The sequence below is a fragment of the Lycorma delicatula genome, chromosome 5, assembly GCF_047948215.1.
Source record: "Lycorma delicatula isolate Av1 chromosome 5, ASM4794821v1, whole genome shotgun sequence".
NCBI classification, from domain to species: domain Eukaryota; kingdom Metazoa; phylum Arthropoda; class Insecta; order Hemiptera; family Fulgoridae; genus Lycorma; species Lycorma delicatula.
In genome coordinates, this window is record NC_134459.1 from 124070071 (window position 1) to 124085430 (window position 15360).

A 15360-nucleotide genomic window follows, 5' to 3' on the forward strand; every position below is an offset into this window, starting at 1 on the left:
TTTTTTAGTCATCGCTTTTTATTTTATTTTATTATTACTAACTTGTAATTTATGAAATTATATTTAATGTACTAAATATCAGAAAGAAAATATTAAGAAAAATTCTTAATTACTTTCAAAATAAGCCCTATCAAAAATAAACAGCTTAAGGTTTTTATAAATCTACATGCTAAAGTGATATTAAATAATTTTTTATTAAAGTAATTATTTGACTTTTATTATAAATATACAAAAGACAATTAGTTCAGATAAAAATAGAAATTTATGTAAGATATTAAGAAATCGCGTGTGAGCTGATGACCACCAACTATAGTCAATACTGCTGTCCTACATGGCTGACATTTAATTTTAAATATATATCATTTTTGAAGTTCACCTCATGATTGAAAAGTCTGAATTTAGACCTACTAGAACTATAAATATAGTTCAGTTATTAAATAAAATAAAATTTTACGCTAGCTCATTTGTTAGTACGTTTATGTTAAATAAAAATTAAATAAACAAAGTGAATATATTTTTAATAGATACTTAAAGATAATGTTTAAAGATAAAGATACTTAATATATTATTTTAATATGGAAATTTTAGGGATATAATCTACAACGGCTAAGTTTATTACAGGTGTTAGATTGAACACAAATTTTAACATCTGTTATGAAAAGATTACTTTGCATATCATTTAATAAAGTTGATTGGAAATGCACAAAATTACATCATTTACACATTTATAAGTATACATGAATAAAATGCTGCTTATTTTGTCTAAAATAAATGTTACCCGTCGTTGTAAAACTAAACGCGCGTTGTTTTAAACCCCGAGCTAAATTCACAGATAGAATTTCAAAGATTGTAAATAATTTTTTAACTATTGTCTGTGTTCTTCAGTGTTATTCACAACTTACCGCGTAAAATTAGATGTCTAGATAAAGGATGTCCCCGAAAGTTTTAATGATATCAGGAGGATATTACAAAAAGTAGAGGAGGGTTTTAAATTTTTTAAAAACTACTTTGCCCCCAGTACAGACTTGAAGTTTAATCATTCCATTTCGGGCTTTGCAATGGTTAAATTTTTTAATTATATTAATTATTTGAATATCTTTCTAATTCAGATAGTCAATTTTAGAGTGATAATAATCAAATGCTGATTTGAGAACGTATTTCTAAACGTTGAACTCCATTTTGAGCCAAGCTAATATGTTTCTCTCAATTTGAGGCGCTCTGACATAGATTTACGTTGTCTACGATCATAAATTAGCTTTATAGAAGTTTCTCTTCCTATGATTGACCGATCGCGCTGATCTAGGTGTTATGAAGATGTAATTATAAAATTAAAAGGCGAATCTACGCCATTTATGGCTGGTCGAACTTCTTAGTTCAGGATATAAAACTCTAGAGGGGTACTACTTTACTTGAATGAGGATGAGTTCTCACGATTCCCTACCAGATTAGACAATGATATTAAATTTAGTAAAACTCATAATAACTTTCTGAAGAAGTCGATACCAATATCTAAGTTCAATATTTCTCAAACCATCAAAACTTTTTTAATATGTAAATAGTCGTCATTCCCTTTAATTTTATTATCAAACTAATCTGTTTTTACTTTCATTACGATAGTAATACAAATTGATATTTTTTACATAATGACATTACATTTAGTAAATCACGTAATAACTGTCTGAAGTCAATATTCACAAAAACATTGATTTATATAGACAGTGACAATCGATATAGACGACGACATTCAATTTATATATTCATAGATTTTCATATATTTTTTTACAGTTTCATTATTTTTACAATTAAAATTTCTTAATGATTGGTTGTAGTTTTCGCGGTTATAGGGAACAAGCAAAAAATATGTTTCTCTCTATATATTAATAAGATAAAAAATACTTTGAAGTGTCAGGCTTATATTTTTTTCTAACTGACTTAGTTAAACTGTGCAACGACTTAAAGAGAGAAGACAAACTCAAATTTCTTAATTATTGTGACTGGCTTCTCAAAATCAGAAGGACTGGCTTGCCGATGGACAGATAGACCGAATACTCTATTTCATGCCAGACGAGGCACGGTTTTATTTATCTGCGCATGTTAATTCGCACTCCAGATAAAGAAACTGGATATTTGAGCGTCCACGATACCATGAGAAAATTGGTATATGGTATGCTGTTTCTGTTAGTAGAGTAATATTTTTTAACCGGACTATCAATAGAGAAGTGTACCTACAATTTTCAAAGAATTCTACCCTCAGTTAACAGTTAAAGCACTACGGCTTCTTCCAACAAGACGTGTTGCTCATCAAACTATTTACTGGCACAGCAGGAGGCGTTGGCCTCCGCGTTCCCCAGTTTTGTCTAGATGCGATTTTTTTCCTTTTAGGCAATTTTAAAGACAGAAGTTTATAAATCATATCCACACTATTGATAAACTGTATCTAACGAGAAATCTACAGCATTGACAACAACGTTTTCCGTCAGATGAGATCACTCGACCATAAAAGTGCTTCGATGCGCACGGTGCTCACTTCAAACATCTTTTGATGGTAAATATAAAAACATTTGCTATTGCAAATACAAAATTTTATGCAATATATCATTTTTTCATTTCATTCATATAAAGTTACATATGGCAACTGTATTGAATCTGTAGAGGTTCGGTTTTTAGTTGCTCATACGGTATTGCAAAAGTTAGATGAAGAATATTATGGAATGATAAATTAATAGTAAAAAAGAAGAACTTGGCAAAAAATTAGGAAAAGAGTAAAAAAAATAGTTTAATCTAGCTAATTTAGAAATTTCACGTAGAGGAAAAAATTCAAACCGGTCAGTAATTAGGTAGACTTCATAAGAAAGACTACCTATTTTAATGGGTACCATGATTCGACTTTCGGAAAATTTCGACATATCTTTGCGTTTCACATCCCCCAGACCCCAAAACTACTGTCAGTTCAAGTTTATATATATATATATATATATACACACATATATACATTTGTATATATATTTCACTTTCTCGAAATTCACGATAACTGCCTTAATTTTGCGCCAATCACTTTCAAAATTTTCCTTAAAAATAACTCCCCCTAAAATCTCGGTCGAGTTCGTTAACAACTAAAATCGGACCATGGGGGTGGAAATGGGGGGCTTTTTCGAAAAAACAAAAAATATCTCTATAACGTTCTTATTAAGTAAAATATCGAATTCGTTTAAAGTTCCTACTATTCTTTAGATAAGGGCCGAAAATTTATTTAAGTAAAGGTTTTTGATATCACCAACCATTGGTCCAGGGAATGGAAAAAATGGGATTTCGAAGCCAAAAAAAAAATCATACTTCCCTTAATAGTCACAGTATCGAATCGGTTTAAAGTGATCGTTAGCCCTCTAAACATTACCTAAAACTTTTGTCTGTAACAATTTCTGATATGAACAACCCTACGGCAAGGAATGACCAAAATGTTACCGTAATTGTAAGAAAATGGGGCTTGTCGTATGCTAAACGTGTGAAAATTTTTTTCACATGCAACCATTGTTGTATCGAGTAAATCTGAAGTTTTTCTTAACTTTAAGGTGGAAATCTTTTTTATCTCCTACTTAGCACCTGTAAAATCTACCTCCGCCTTCCGGCGTGCCAAAAGGGATTTTTTTTTATAGAGATGTGCTGATATAAATTCCCAAGTCGATATTTTAGCATTTAGTACTATCTTGCTGATTCAATACAATCATTTTTCTTGTTACGTAGTACGGAACAGGTGCATACAATGCTATGGAGCTGATGAAATTTTTTTTATGTACATAATTTATATTTAGGCTATTCTTTTCAGAAAAGGAAATTCCAAAAATACACTTTTAATGGTTGAAAGTTGATAGATTTTGTTATTAGAGGCAATCCTTCTGTCTCTTCGATCGTCTCTTTCCAGTATTCTTCCTCTTTGTTTATCCTACACCCTTTCTTCTTTTGATAAGTATTATCAAGATCTGCTTAGCTACAATTCAGATGACATGCAGGCGAAATCGCTGCTACTATAATAGAAGGCTCAATGAAGTAACAACTCTTTTCGTCTTCCTATTCAGGTGTTTGCACAGAAATTATTGGCTGAGGTAACTGTCGTTTAAAGGTACTTCTTTGAACCTGGAAGACTTGTGCCATGACTTCCACACTTCCTTAAATCTTAAAAACCAAACTTAATAACTGGAAAACTATTTTTTTTATAAGCGTTTAATTGTTAGAGGCATTTCATATAAAAATTAAAATAAACATAGGGAAGGGAACTCATAGAATGATGTCCACAAAAATTATTAAAGAATTTTTAAAAACTTAAATGATAATCCATTTCTTTTTTCTTCTTTAAAAATGTATTTTTTTTTTAATGACTTTCTATGTATTTCTTAAAAGAAATTCTCCATCTGTTATCTTCCACTTCCTTTCTTTGTAAACATTTCAAACCTTCTTCCTTTCACTTTTCCCCCAATGATCCTCCATTGTAAATAAATGCTAATTGTAGTTACCACATGACTTCTGTATGAATATGGGACAAACAAGATCTTCGTTTTTTTTTCTTTATTAATCTGATACCTCTTTTCCTCTCGAACGCTCATCAATACATAATTCCTCATCGCCTATTTTATTTTCATCATTGTTCTCCATGATAGATTCAAGATTTATACTTTATTAGTTTTAAACTTCTATCTTCTTGACATAAGCCACTTTAGTTATCCGGCATCAGCTGGTATTTTATATACTGTGTTCAAATCTATCTACTTAATTCACAAAATATGTAATATGTCATTCTTTGCAACCTTTACTAAGTTTTTTCATTTACCTTTTACTCTTATATAATTATTTATTTTGTACGTGTTTTGAACATGTGTTATGTATTTAGATGGCTACAGTAAAACTGAGATGGTTAATTCTCATTTAGTGCTGTAAGAAATAATTAGTTTTTTATAATTTATATATTACATTATTAGTACTATTTTATAAGTACAGAAATACGCAGCTGTAGAGAAATTCAATTTCTTATAAAGAAAGAAATAGAAGTTAACAATTTGACGTCAAAAAATGTGACCTTGAACCTCTGTCACGAACGTCCACTTGATTTTGTTATTAATAATACTCCACCCCTCAATTCGATGTTATAAAATATCTTTATGTTATACTCTTGTACAATAAATCGTGAGATATAAAACTTTTGTTACAAAACGCACTGGGCTTTGAAATCTATTACGTGTCATTAAATAGATTAAAATTCTCATAAACGACTTTTATTGATTATCTAATCATATATTAAATAATCCTTTCACTAAAACTACAAAAAAATAAAGATTACAATATTTTTCTGTAATTTAATGTGAAGGTTAATTAACTCAGCAGTTAATTTATCATTTTCTACGAAATATTGTTTAACAGTTGAACGTATGTTTGTAATTTTACGTGTAAAACCGTGATTAATTAACCCTCGATTTAGCAAGACACGATCGCTTGTAATTTATTTCTAATTAAGGTATAGCTTGAATACTGCAAAAGAACCGGTCAAAATTATTACAATGCCGATAAATTCCCATCACACTTCTGTTACCAAATGTAAAGAAAATTATAAATAGTATAATTTCATATTTCATCCAATCGTATAACGAATGTTAATATTTTTCACATTATCCAATGTTATCAATATGAAATTTATATCACTATACTATAAAATTCAATCAAAGAGTTCAAGTTTTACATATTACGTCATCTGTAAGTCAAATAAATCAGTACCAATAATATAGTGATAAAAACGAGATCCCTCAACTAAAAGTTTATCCTATTAATAAACAAAACTTTTTCTAAAAATCTGATTATAGTTCTTGTCAATGCAGTATATTAATTTGAATCCAACAATGTAAATTTTACTTGTTATGAAATTATTCCAATGAGGAGATAAAAAACTGCTTTTTTTTACAAGAATGTATGCATTACTAATTTGAATGATTTGAATTAATGATTATGTAAAGCACATTCACTTCAATCATCAAAGTCGTTGAGCACTGTAAAGATAAAAGCTAACCAATTTGCGACCCGGTAATTAAAAAAACATACCGCTACACTAGTTCTAGAAGTTCATAAGAAGCAGAATAAAATAAAAAATAGCCATTAAAAAGGAATTTTAAATAATTAAGGAATACGCTTCACTACTTAAAAATAAAAAACCATACTTCTTTCCGCCTCCTACCTGCATTAATGAGCTGATTATATTATCATTAATTGTATTTTACTTTTTTTCTGTAAGTAAAATATTTGAAATAAACAAACAATTTTCTTTTTATTTAGCAAACTACATTTTTCTGTGTAAAATAAATTAAATACTGGAAATATTTTATTTTAAATATGAGTACACATTTTATCAACATAAATCTATATTAGTCATATTACAGAGCTGTAGAATAACATAAATACTTCTACTAAGCGCATTCATTATTACAAAAAAAGAGATTTAAAATTGTGCTTAAAAACATGCAAAAATAGATTTTAATAGTAATTTTATCACTGCAAGTGATTTTCTCTAAAATAAAGTTCTTGACTGTGAGTTATCATTACTGTAATGTTTTTAGGCAACTTACAATAAAATAATCATTCTGAATATGCCAAAAACATTCTTATGTTTAAAATACGTCAGATGTAAAATACTAGAACTGATAAATAAGTAAAATTGCTTATATTTTTGCTTATGACAATATTAAACGTAAAGTAATATTTTCTTTTTGAACTGAATGTATTTTTTTTTATATCTGCAGTCAAAATCCAACAAAATGCAAATATTATAACATTAAACCCTTCAGCATATTAAACTTTCTCCTCTTCACTATAAGATTTTCTTTTAAAAGTAACTCTTTGACGAGAACCTCTCGCACCTAAGGTGATTTAAAAGAGTCACATCTGTGATAAAAATTGACACCAATAGTGTAAAGTTACTAGAAAAGTTCTTGAAAAATAGCAACATACGCACTTCCACTATTCATTACGAAAAAAATTAAATATATATAGCTAAATATCTTGCATATGCAATATTTATTCAACTAGATCTCAATCCATGGGAAAATGGAAGTTCTTTGAGTGTGTATAGAATATATATAAATTTAAGACATATACTTATGGATGTTATGTCAATTTAAAATAATTCCTCCTAAATTTCATTAACCAGTAAACGAAAGATTTAAAAAAATGTATTTTATTTGAATTATCATATAAAGCAAATTATGTATTTTCTATTATTTTCTAGTGGTTATAAAGCTATTCTAATGAAGATAAGTGAGTCACCTACTAGATTTACAAGGCTTTTCCGAAAGATAGTTTTCGATCCTTTTGTGCAGATTACGGTAATTCAAGTCATAATTGTGAAATTACTTCTGGTTCATCTTTATTTATTAATGAAAACGTGCCACGAGAAAATGATTACTTTTATTGTTTCAAAAGGGTGAAATAAAAGATTCAATTAGAAACTTGAGAATATCGTTGTTAGAAACAAATTAGAAAAGTAATAATAAAATTAGTTTCGATGAAAAATTTAATAATTTTCTTAATGATTTTCAGTAGGTTTTTTCTAGCTTGCCCTTTATTTAATCAGTTTAAACTAAAAATTAGAAATACTTATATTATTAAAAGAATTGTAAAACTTATTTTTATAGTAAGAAATCTCCGTGAATTGTCTATTAGGGATTATTTAAAAAAATCAAACGAATTTAGCCAAAGTAATTCCTACTGTTAAAAGAATATATTATAATAATTTAATATCTAAATCAAACAATAAATTTTAAAGAGTGTGAACATCTATCAAAAGTGAAAACGGATTTGAATATAAAACAGCTCAGATAATTTTGCCAAAAATACAGTACTCAACTTTCCTTATCTCATCCACGATTCAAGTATCAGAGGAATTTAAGGTCAAATAAAAATAATATTGTTTCATTTGGAACAGAATCATACACCTGAATAGTTTTGTTGATGAATCAGTATGTTTATTTTTAGTTGATCGAAAGGAAGTAATAAAAAGGTGTTTTTTACCTATAAAAAATAAATATTTACGTATGTGCGGTGTTGATATTCCTGAAGTATTTTTAAATAAGTCGTAGCTACTATTGTTATCCCTCTTAAAAATTTATTCAATGAATCTTTTAGCAATAGAATACTTCCTAGCTGCTGTATCTAAGATAATTATTTAAAAGGAATTGAAAATTGTACGATAGCAGCTCAAAGAATTGTACACTGGATGAATTGTAATCATCTAAGTCTAAATACGTATAAAACCGTTGCATTGACCTTCTCAGATAGACGTAAAAATTTTGGTCGCGTTAATAGAATCCCAATTAATATTATAACTTTAGTATTTCTGTTGCCCGCGAAACGAAATTTCTGGTTTTTCTATTAAAAGTGAAAGTTATCTTAGGATGATCATTTGATTTAGTTTGTTACAAAATCAAGCATTACTGTTTTCTTCTTAAGCGCCTTAATAAAATGCTCAGCTTGTCATCATTATTAAATATTTATTATTCCTACAAATATTCTCGTATAAAATAAAGGGTGAGAATATAAAACCGAAGTAGCCGTTGTTGAATCGGTAGGTTATGTTTGAATGAAATTTTATGAATGATAAAAAAATAAATTAAATAAGAAAAACACGAAAGGTAATTTAAATTTTGCATTTATTTACCTTATTGTTACAAAAGATGTTCAAAATGACCACCCTGGTCATCGATTCTTCTTTTGTGCTCGACTAATCATATTCAGAGCCGTCTGACGCAAAACTTTTTTGTCAGTTCCGTTGATTTCTCGTTGAATGTTCACCTTCACAGTTCATCAATATTGTGAGGATTAGATGCATAAACTCTCTCTTTAAGTAGCCCCAAAGGAAAAAATCGCAAGTGACAACTCTGAGGAACGTGGAGGCCACCATCCTCTGCTAACAGCTCGTTCATTTGTAAAAGCTGCATGAACGAGATTCAGTGAAACGTTTGATGTGTGACACGTTATTCCGTCTTATTCGAAGAATCTGTATTTTTTTAATTATCAGTTAATAGCGTATAGAATTCTTTGAAAATTGTGAGGCAAATTTTTGTATTGACAGTCCAGTCAAAAATATTGATCCACTATAAGACTACCGGAAACAGGGCACACCAAACACCAATTTTCTCATCTTGAAGTGAACGCTCGAATATCTTGTGAGGATTCCTCGTCATCCAATATCTGGTATTCTGCGAATTAACATGGCCGGATAAATGAAACCAAGCCTCGTCTGATATGAAATACGACATCGGGTCTATCTGTCTACCAACAATGTTTTCGAGAAGCCAGTTGCAATAATCAAGTCGTTACGGTTTGTCTGTTTCTCCTTGTTGTTACACAGTGGTAACGCGGTATGGTTTCAATTTTAATTCATAAAGGATTTTACAAGATAACACCAGATTGTTGGGATAACTTGCGTAATGATTTTTTTTGGATGGCAGTAATTCTCCTTTCAGTGCCTGCAGTGACCTGTGAAGTTCTACCGAAGGCTGCTTATTTCGTTTTTCATTTGAAACCGAACCTGTTGTACGCAATTTTTAACTAAATGGTGTATGCTGCTGTTTGCTGGGATACAGGTATTTAAACATTTTTCTACAAATACTTGACGTGATTTTTCAAACGATCCAGAACGAATATAGGCCTCAACAATAACTATCCTCTCCTAGATTGAATAAGGCATTTTACACAAACACAACTGGATTCACAATATTGCACTGCAACAAAACGTATACTGCATTGACACAAAAGAATCATCCACTAGTCGCGCTAGCTGTGTGACAGTCTTTCATAAATACTGTCGGGTAGTGGTTTCAATATGGGTTCGGTTTCATGTTTTTGACTCTGTATAATGTAATCTCTTAGATTCCTGAAGAGTCTGGATGAAATTTTAAGATATAAAAATGGATTGTAAGATCATTATCTGGCGCCCATAATTGTGAATTGTGTAGACCTAACATGCAGAAAATTAATTAGTTAACTTATCCTTTATATTTATAAATATGTCATCTATCCTAAAAAGAACGTTCAGTTATTATTAAAAAAAAAATAAAAATTAACAATATCTACCTTTATCAAACCAGAAAACAGAACTATTTATGTTTTGAATAACTCAATACAATACTTCGGCTAACAAGAAAATGTTTTATTATTTTTCCGTTGCTATTTTTAATCAATTTCCGAAGCATTTGAAAAATCATCTTGCTACCAGTTTATTAAGTAAACAATTAAAAGGGTTTTTTTTTACGGTAACAGTATTATTCTGTTGATGAATTTTTTGATACTACTTTAATTTTCAAGCTACTTCTCAATTTTTAATTATTTTGTATCAATTTTTTTATATTTAATGTATGTTCAAAATTATTTCATGTGCTTGTGTTTAAGTAATTACTGTGAACTTTAAACATATCTATTTTTTATCTTGTCTAGTGGTTAACTCGTCGTTGCAAATCAGTTCTTTAACAGCTGACTTTCAACACCGAAGGCTCTGAGGTTCCTAAGCCTCTTCAAATCCTAGTAAACGTTAATTGCTTTTATTCGAATTTGAATACTAGAATTTGGCTACCGGTGTAATTCGGTGGTTGGGTTTCAATTAACCACACATGTCTCAAGAATTATCAGCCTGAATCTCTAAAAGACTATATCTCATTTACATCTCATACATATCTCATTGGGCCATGGGGGGGGGAGGGGCTTGCTTATTGTTCACTAGTTGAACAGATTCCAACGTACATATAGGAAAAATGAAAATTAAATAACTAATATGTACTGTCTTAGAATGAAATCAAATATCATTCATATGTCACACAACGTCTTCATTATTACCTTAGTACAAGGAAAACGGCAGACTTATTCTTATGTAATCTAAGAGTTAGATTAAGATTTGAATCTAATTTATTTTTCCTTTCCCTAAGCTAAATTAATGAGTAATATTAATATCTATATTAATGAGTAATGTTAATATCTCTTATTTAACTTTATTATATATAAAATAGTAGAAACTCCAATTATATTATATAGACCATTTGCCAATTTTTTGCCTATTCTCATATATTATTTTTGTAAATTAATTAATTGTATTATTATTTTAAAAGCTTTTTCTAAGAAACGTTCTAAGGGGTTTCATTTCTACGATTCAATAATCCTCATATATATATATATATCTAGATTTCAAACTTCACAAACTAACTAGGAACTACTTTAAGTAAATGATGCAAAAATTTGGATTTTGATAGAAAAATGCACATTCTCTAGGAGAAAAGTTTATCCCTCCTGCTGACTGCAATTTTTCTTAACCGTGTTTTACCATCTCTAAAGTGAATTACACCAAATATTTAAATCCTTTACTACTTACTGTTTGATATAATTCTTCGTTATTAACGATATTATAAAGGAAATAAAATTATTAACAGAAAATTAAAAATTAATTTCTTTACAGTTAAACGTGCATGATTGAGAAGACAGAAAAAGACACAATGGCTACACAGCACGCAGATCATTTTCATAAACAAACATCCACACCATTCAGGTAAGTTTCTTTAACTTATATCATATTATTTTTTAATGGTAATTTATATTACGTCAAGCGTTTTATTTTTGATGATTAATTTTTATGAAATTAAAACTTAATCGTAAAAATTAAATTTATATCTATTGAAAAAAAACATCGAAATGTCCTTCAAAATAACTTTTCTTAATATGTGTTAATATAATTGTAAATAATAAAATTCTAATTTGTGAAATTTTAATTCCTTTGTTTATGAATGATATTACTCTAATAAAATGTCTAATAAAATGAAATCTATAGAAAGGTAGTAGTATATAAAATACGTATTATCCTATAATCGCTTTCAAAAGTAAAATTTGACAAACAGTGATATATATATATATATACATATATAAAACAATTATATATGTATCAGTTGTTGGTATCACTATGGGTTTTTTTGCTTGTTTGATGTATGTGCTCCCATTTTTATTTTAGCTGCTATTGGCGCAGAGCGGACCACATGGTGTTTTGGGCGGTTGCGTGCAGCGCACGAAAGATTCATTCGTTCGAACAATTTATTCTTCTTTATACTAACGATTTATCTAAAATTATATTTGTGTTTTGGGGACAAAAAAGGAAAGCATTGGCGTTAGAGCTGTGTTAAAAAAATACAACTCAAAAAACAGCTAAAAATGTTCAGGATTTTGAAGCTTTTCGTTGTAAAAGTTTTTGTTGTTGTTAGTACGCTAAATTCATGGACGTTATTTAGTTGCAGTTGGCAAAAACATTTTAAAAAATCATGTATAATGAAACTTAAACTATGTAAGTTTCGCGGCAACCACAGGCCACCCGCCTTTTTTCTAGCATATATAAATTGTGCTTGTTTTAATTTTCGTTGATCAATAAGGATTTTTGGGAATGTAATAAAAATATAAAATTTCTCGTTAGTTTTGTGTGGAGTACCGTTGTCTAAAATTAAATAAAACTGATCATTATTCCTGTAAAAATTTTAAGTCATATTAAAAAATTCTAAATTATATTTTAAATTGTAAAGTTTGATTTCAAATGAGTTGTCGTTAATATTCTAAAGAAACATTTTCTATAAAACTTTAAATTCGAGAAACATATATTGTATTTTATTTCTCTGTAATCTTTTTAGTAATGTCAGAATTTTAATGATTTTATATTAAAACTTTGTATTAAAATTCTGGGTACTTATGAGTTATCTGCCCGCCACGTACAATCGTTGTTTAAATCAAACCGTCCGCTACTCTACTACTATAATCCATTGCAATTTACCTCGCATTTTTTTTGCAGGCGGCCAAGTGTCCTTAATATCCTCAATTATTGCCTCAAACGCGTCTTTTTCGCGAACTTCTCGCCGCCACATGATCTCCGCTAAGTATGATTCCAGGTAATGGTGGTCCGTGCCTCTGTGCTTCTTGTTCCGCCATTTTACAGAGCCCCACAATCTTTCAACGGTTTGTGTGTGGGCGCGTGTAGTTATATCGAAGAAGTATACTTGTAAGTGGTTGAATTCCGTTTCTTCGATTTCGTTCGTTATATACGCCCTCCACAAATCTGTGTACAACATTGATCTTTCCATCACGTGTTTTTTTCATTTCTTCCATCAACTTTAAAAATGAACGATCGGGAACGCAAACGAGAAAGCATTCCTCGGTTTCGTCACATGTACCGCCAAAAATCCGCTGTTGGGGCAAAATTCACCCGGCTATGTTTTTGAATCTTGTAAACAAGCTTTCGTCCAATTCAACGATTTAACACCGCCAATGTTTCGATCATCCTTTTGTGACAGAACGTCCACGCATATTTCTCGTAAATAGTTATTCCAATCAACGGCCGTTTCATCCGACATATCCAGTTCCCGTTTACACCATGTAATCGACGATGTTTTTCGCGCTTACAAGAAAATAAAACATACCGCAGTTAAGAAAGGTAATCTGAAATTTTGGAACCAGTTTCCAGCACGCAAAGACACCGATGTAACACATTCACGACGGTTGAAACGCCATCTCGCTCTAGCGCTTACAGATAACATGTCATGACCTTTTGGACATAGACGATGTTTCAGTAGAACCCTGGCCTCAATAAAGAACTGCACGGCGTTCTTTTCCGTATTTGGTAATTGCCAGATGTTCATTCCGTATAATGTAAATTACTGTCACAAAACTCCGAACTGATCTAATTGAAGTGAAATAGTAACTAGAATAAAAACAAGAAGTATTCGAAAGATATCAGTTGAATGATAAGCGATGCTGTCAATAAAGATAACAATTATCAAATTATAATAATTTGTTCACTTATTTTAAAATATAATGACATTTAAGTAAATAATACATAGCTTAACGTGTAAATTGATTACTACTTACTGTTTGAACTCGTTGGAACGGAAAAATACGTGGCGGGAAGATAACCGATAAGAACCAAATTTTGATCTATTTTGATTTTAATAGGCTTATTTCATTTAGCTTAGAATGTTGACATTTTAGATTTAAGTAGACTCTAATTAATATTCTAAACAGTACTTAATATTCTAAACGAGAATACATTTGTAATTTGTATGATTTGCGTAAGACAATTCTGTTCAATACCGCATACCTGATAAAATAGTTCAGAAACATTGGCATCATCTCTTATCAGAAGCAGGCCTATCAAAAAGAAAGTTAATGAAAAATACATAATGGATTAATAATAACTCAAAAATAATCATTGTTTATGCTTTCACAATTTATTTATGTTCTTTGATATGATTTTCATTGATACAATATTGAAAAAAAATATTTTTCAGGTGAAACAAATAAAAAATTACTCGTTTCCTCAACTTTAGCTAATATATTTCTTTATTTTGGTTTATTAATTAAAAATACATTGGTGCAACTTATTGCTAACAACAGTAAACAAAGTGCTACACTTTAAAATTTAGGTTCAACTTTCAAAATTCCGTTTGAAACTACATAATTTTATTAGAGAATAGGTTGTATTAATGATAGCACGTCACGTAGTTATTGCTTATAATACTCGACATTTTTTCTGATAATATGGAAATTTGTGAGTAACATCTGTGTTTTAACTAAATATTGTGTTTTTTCGCTTAAATTTTGATAACGTTATTTAAAATTTAATTATGATTACGATGCGTAGGTTATCAGATAGAATAATATAGCTCATAATATTGGTCTGAGCATTCACACTTGTTATTTAATCACATACAGTCTTCACTGTATTCCGTTTAATATTAAAAATAAAGTCAAGAGGTGCTTGTATTATTGCACACACAGGTTAATTTCTAGTATGATAGAATAAAACCTTCATACATTTTATTATGTGGCTATTATACTAACAATTGCAACGTTGAGTAAATTCCTAAGTAATAAAAATAAACATATGTTTATTATTCCAAAATAATTATGGCAATTATTTTGATGTTTTATTTACTTTACATTTTGCAGCATTGATTTTTTTTTTTACAAAACCCATTATTTATATTGCAATACAAAGAAAGCTGTAAAGGTTATTCAGTATTGATAACAATATTAAAAATGTTTGCAAAATTCACAATAAAAAAACATATTGTTATTCACATACATAATAATAATTTACATATTTGGAATAATGTATAAACAATGCATTTTTTTGTTTAAATAACGAAGTCATGTATCGTAATTTTGGTTTGATAGATGTTTGAAATATGTTTGGTTGTTAATAATAAAAATCTTTTATCAGTATACTGACATTAATAAAATATTAAAAAAAAGATTTAGTAACTATTTAAAAGTACTACACAAGTTGCAGCCACAAGACGTATCTATCAT

The 15360-nt window shown here is 29.3% G+C and overlaps 1 protein-coding gene across 2 annotated transcripts in view; it reads left to right on the forward strand.

Annotated features, from left to right (window-relative positions):
- LOC142325346 (uncharacterized) overlaps positions 1 to 15360 on the forward strand; it is a 336660-nt gene that overhangs the window by 163320 nt on the left and 157980 nt on the right. For both annotated transcript variants that reach the window (XM_075366994.1, XM_075366995.1), the window contains one exon: positions 11477 to 11566. In XM_075366994.1, coding sequence (XP_075223109.1) covers positions 11487 to 11566 — 80 coding nt within the window. In that variant the 5' untranslated portion in view covers positions 11477 to 11486. The remainder of the gene's footprint in view (positions 1 to 11476; positions 11567 to 15360) is intronic.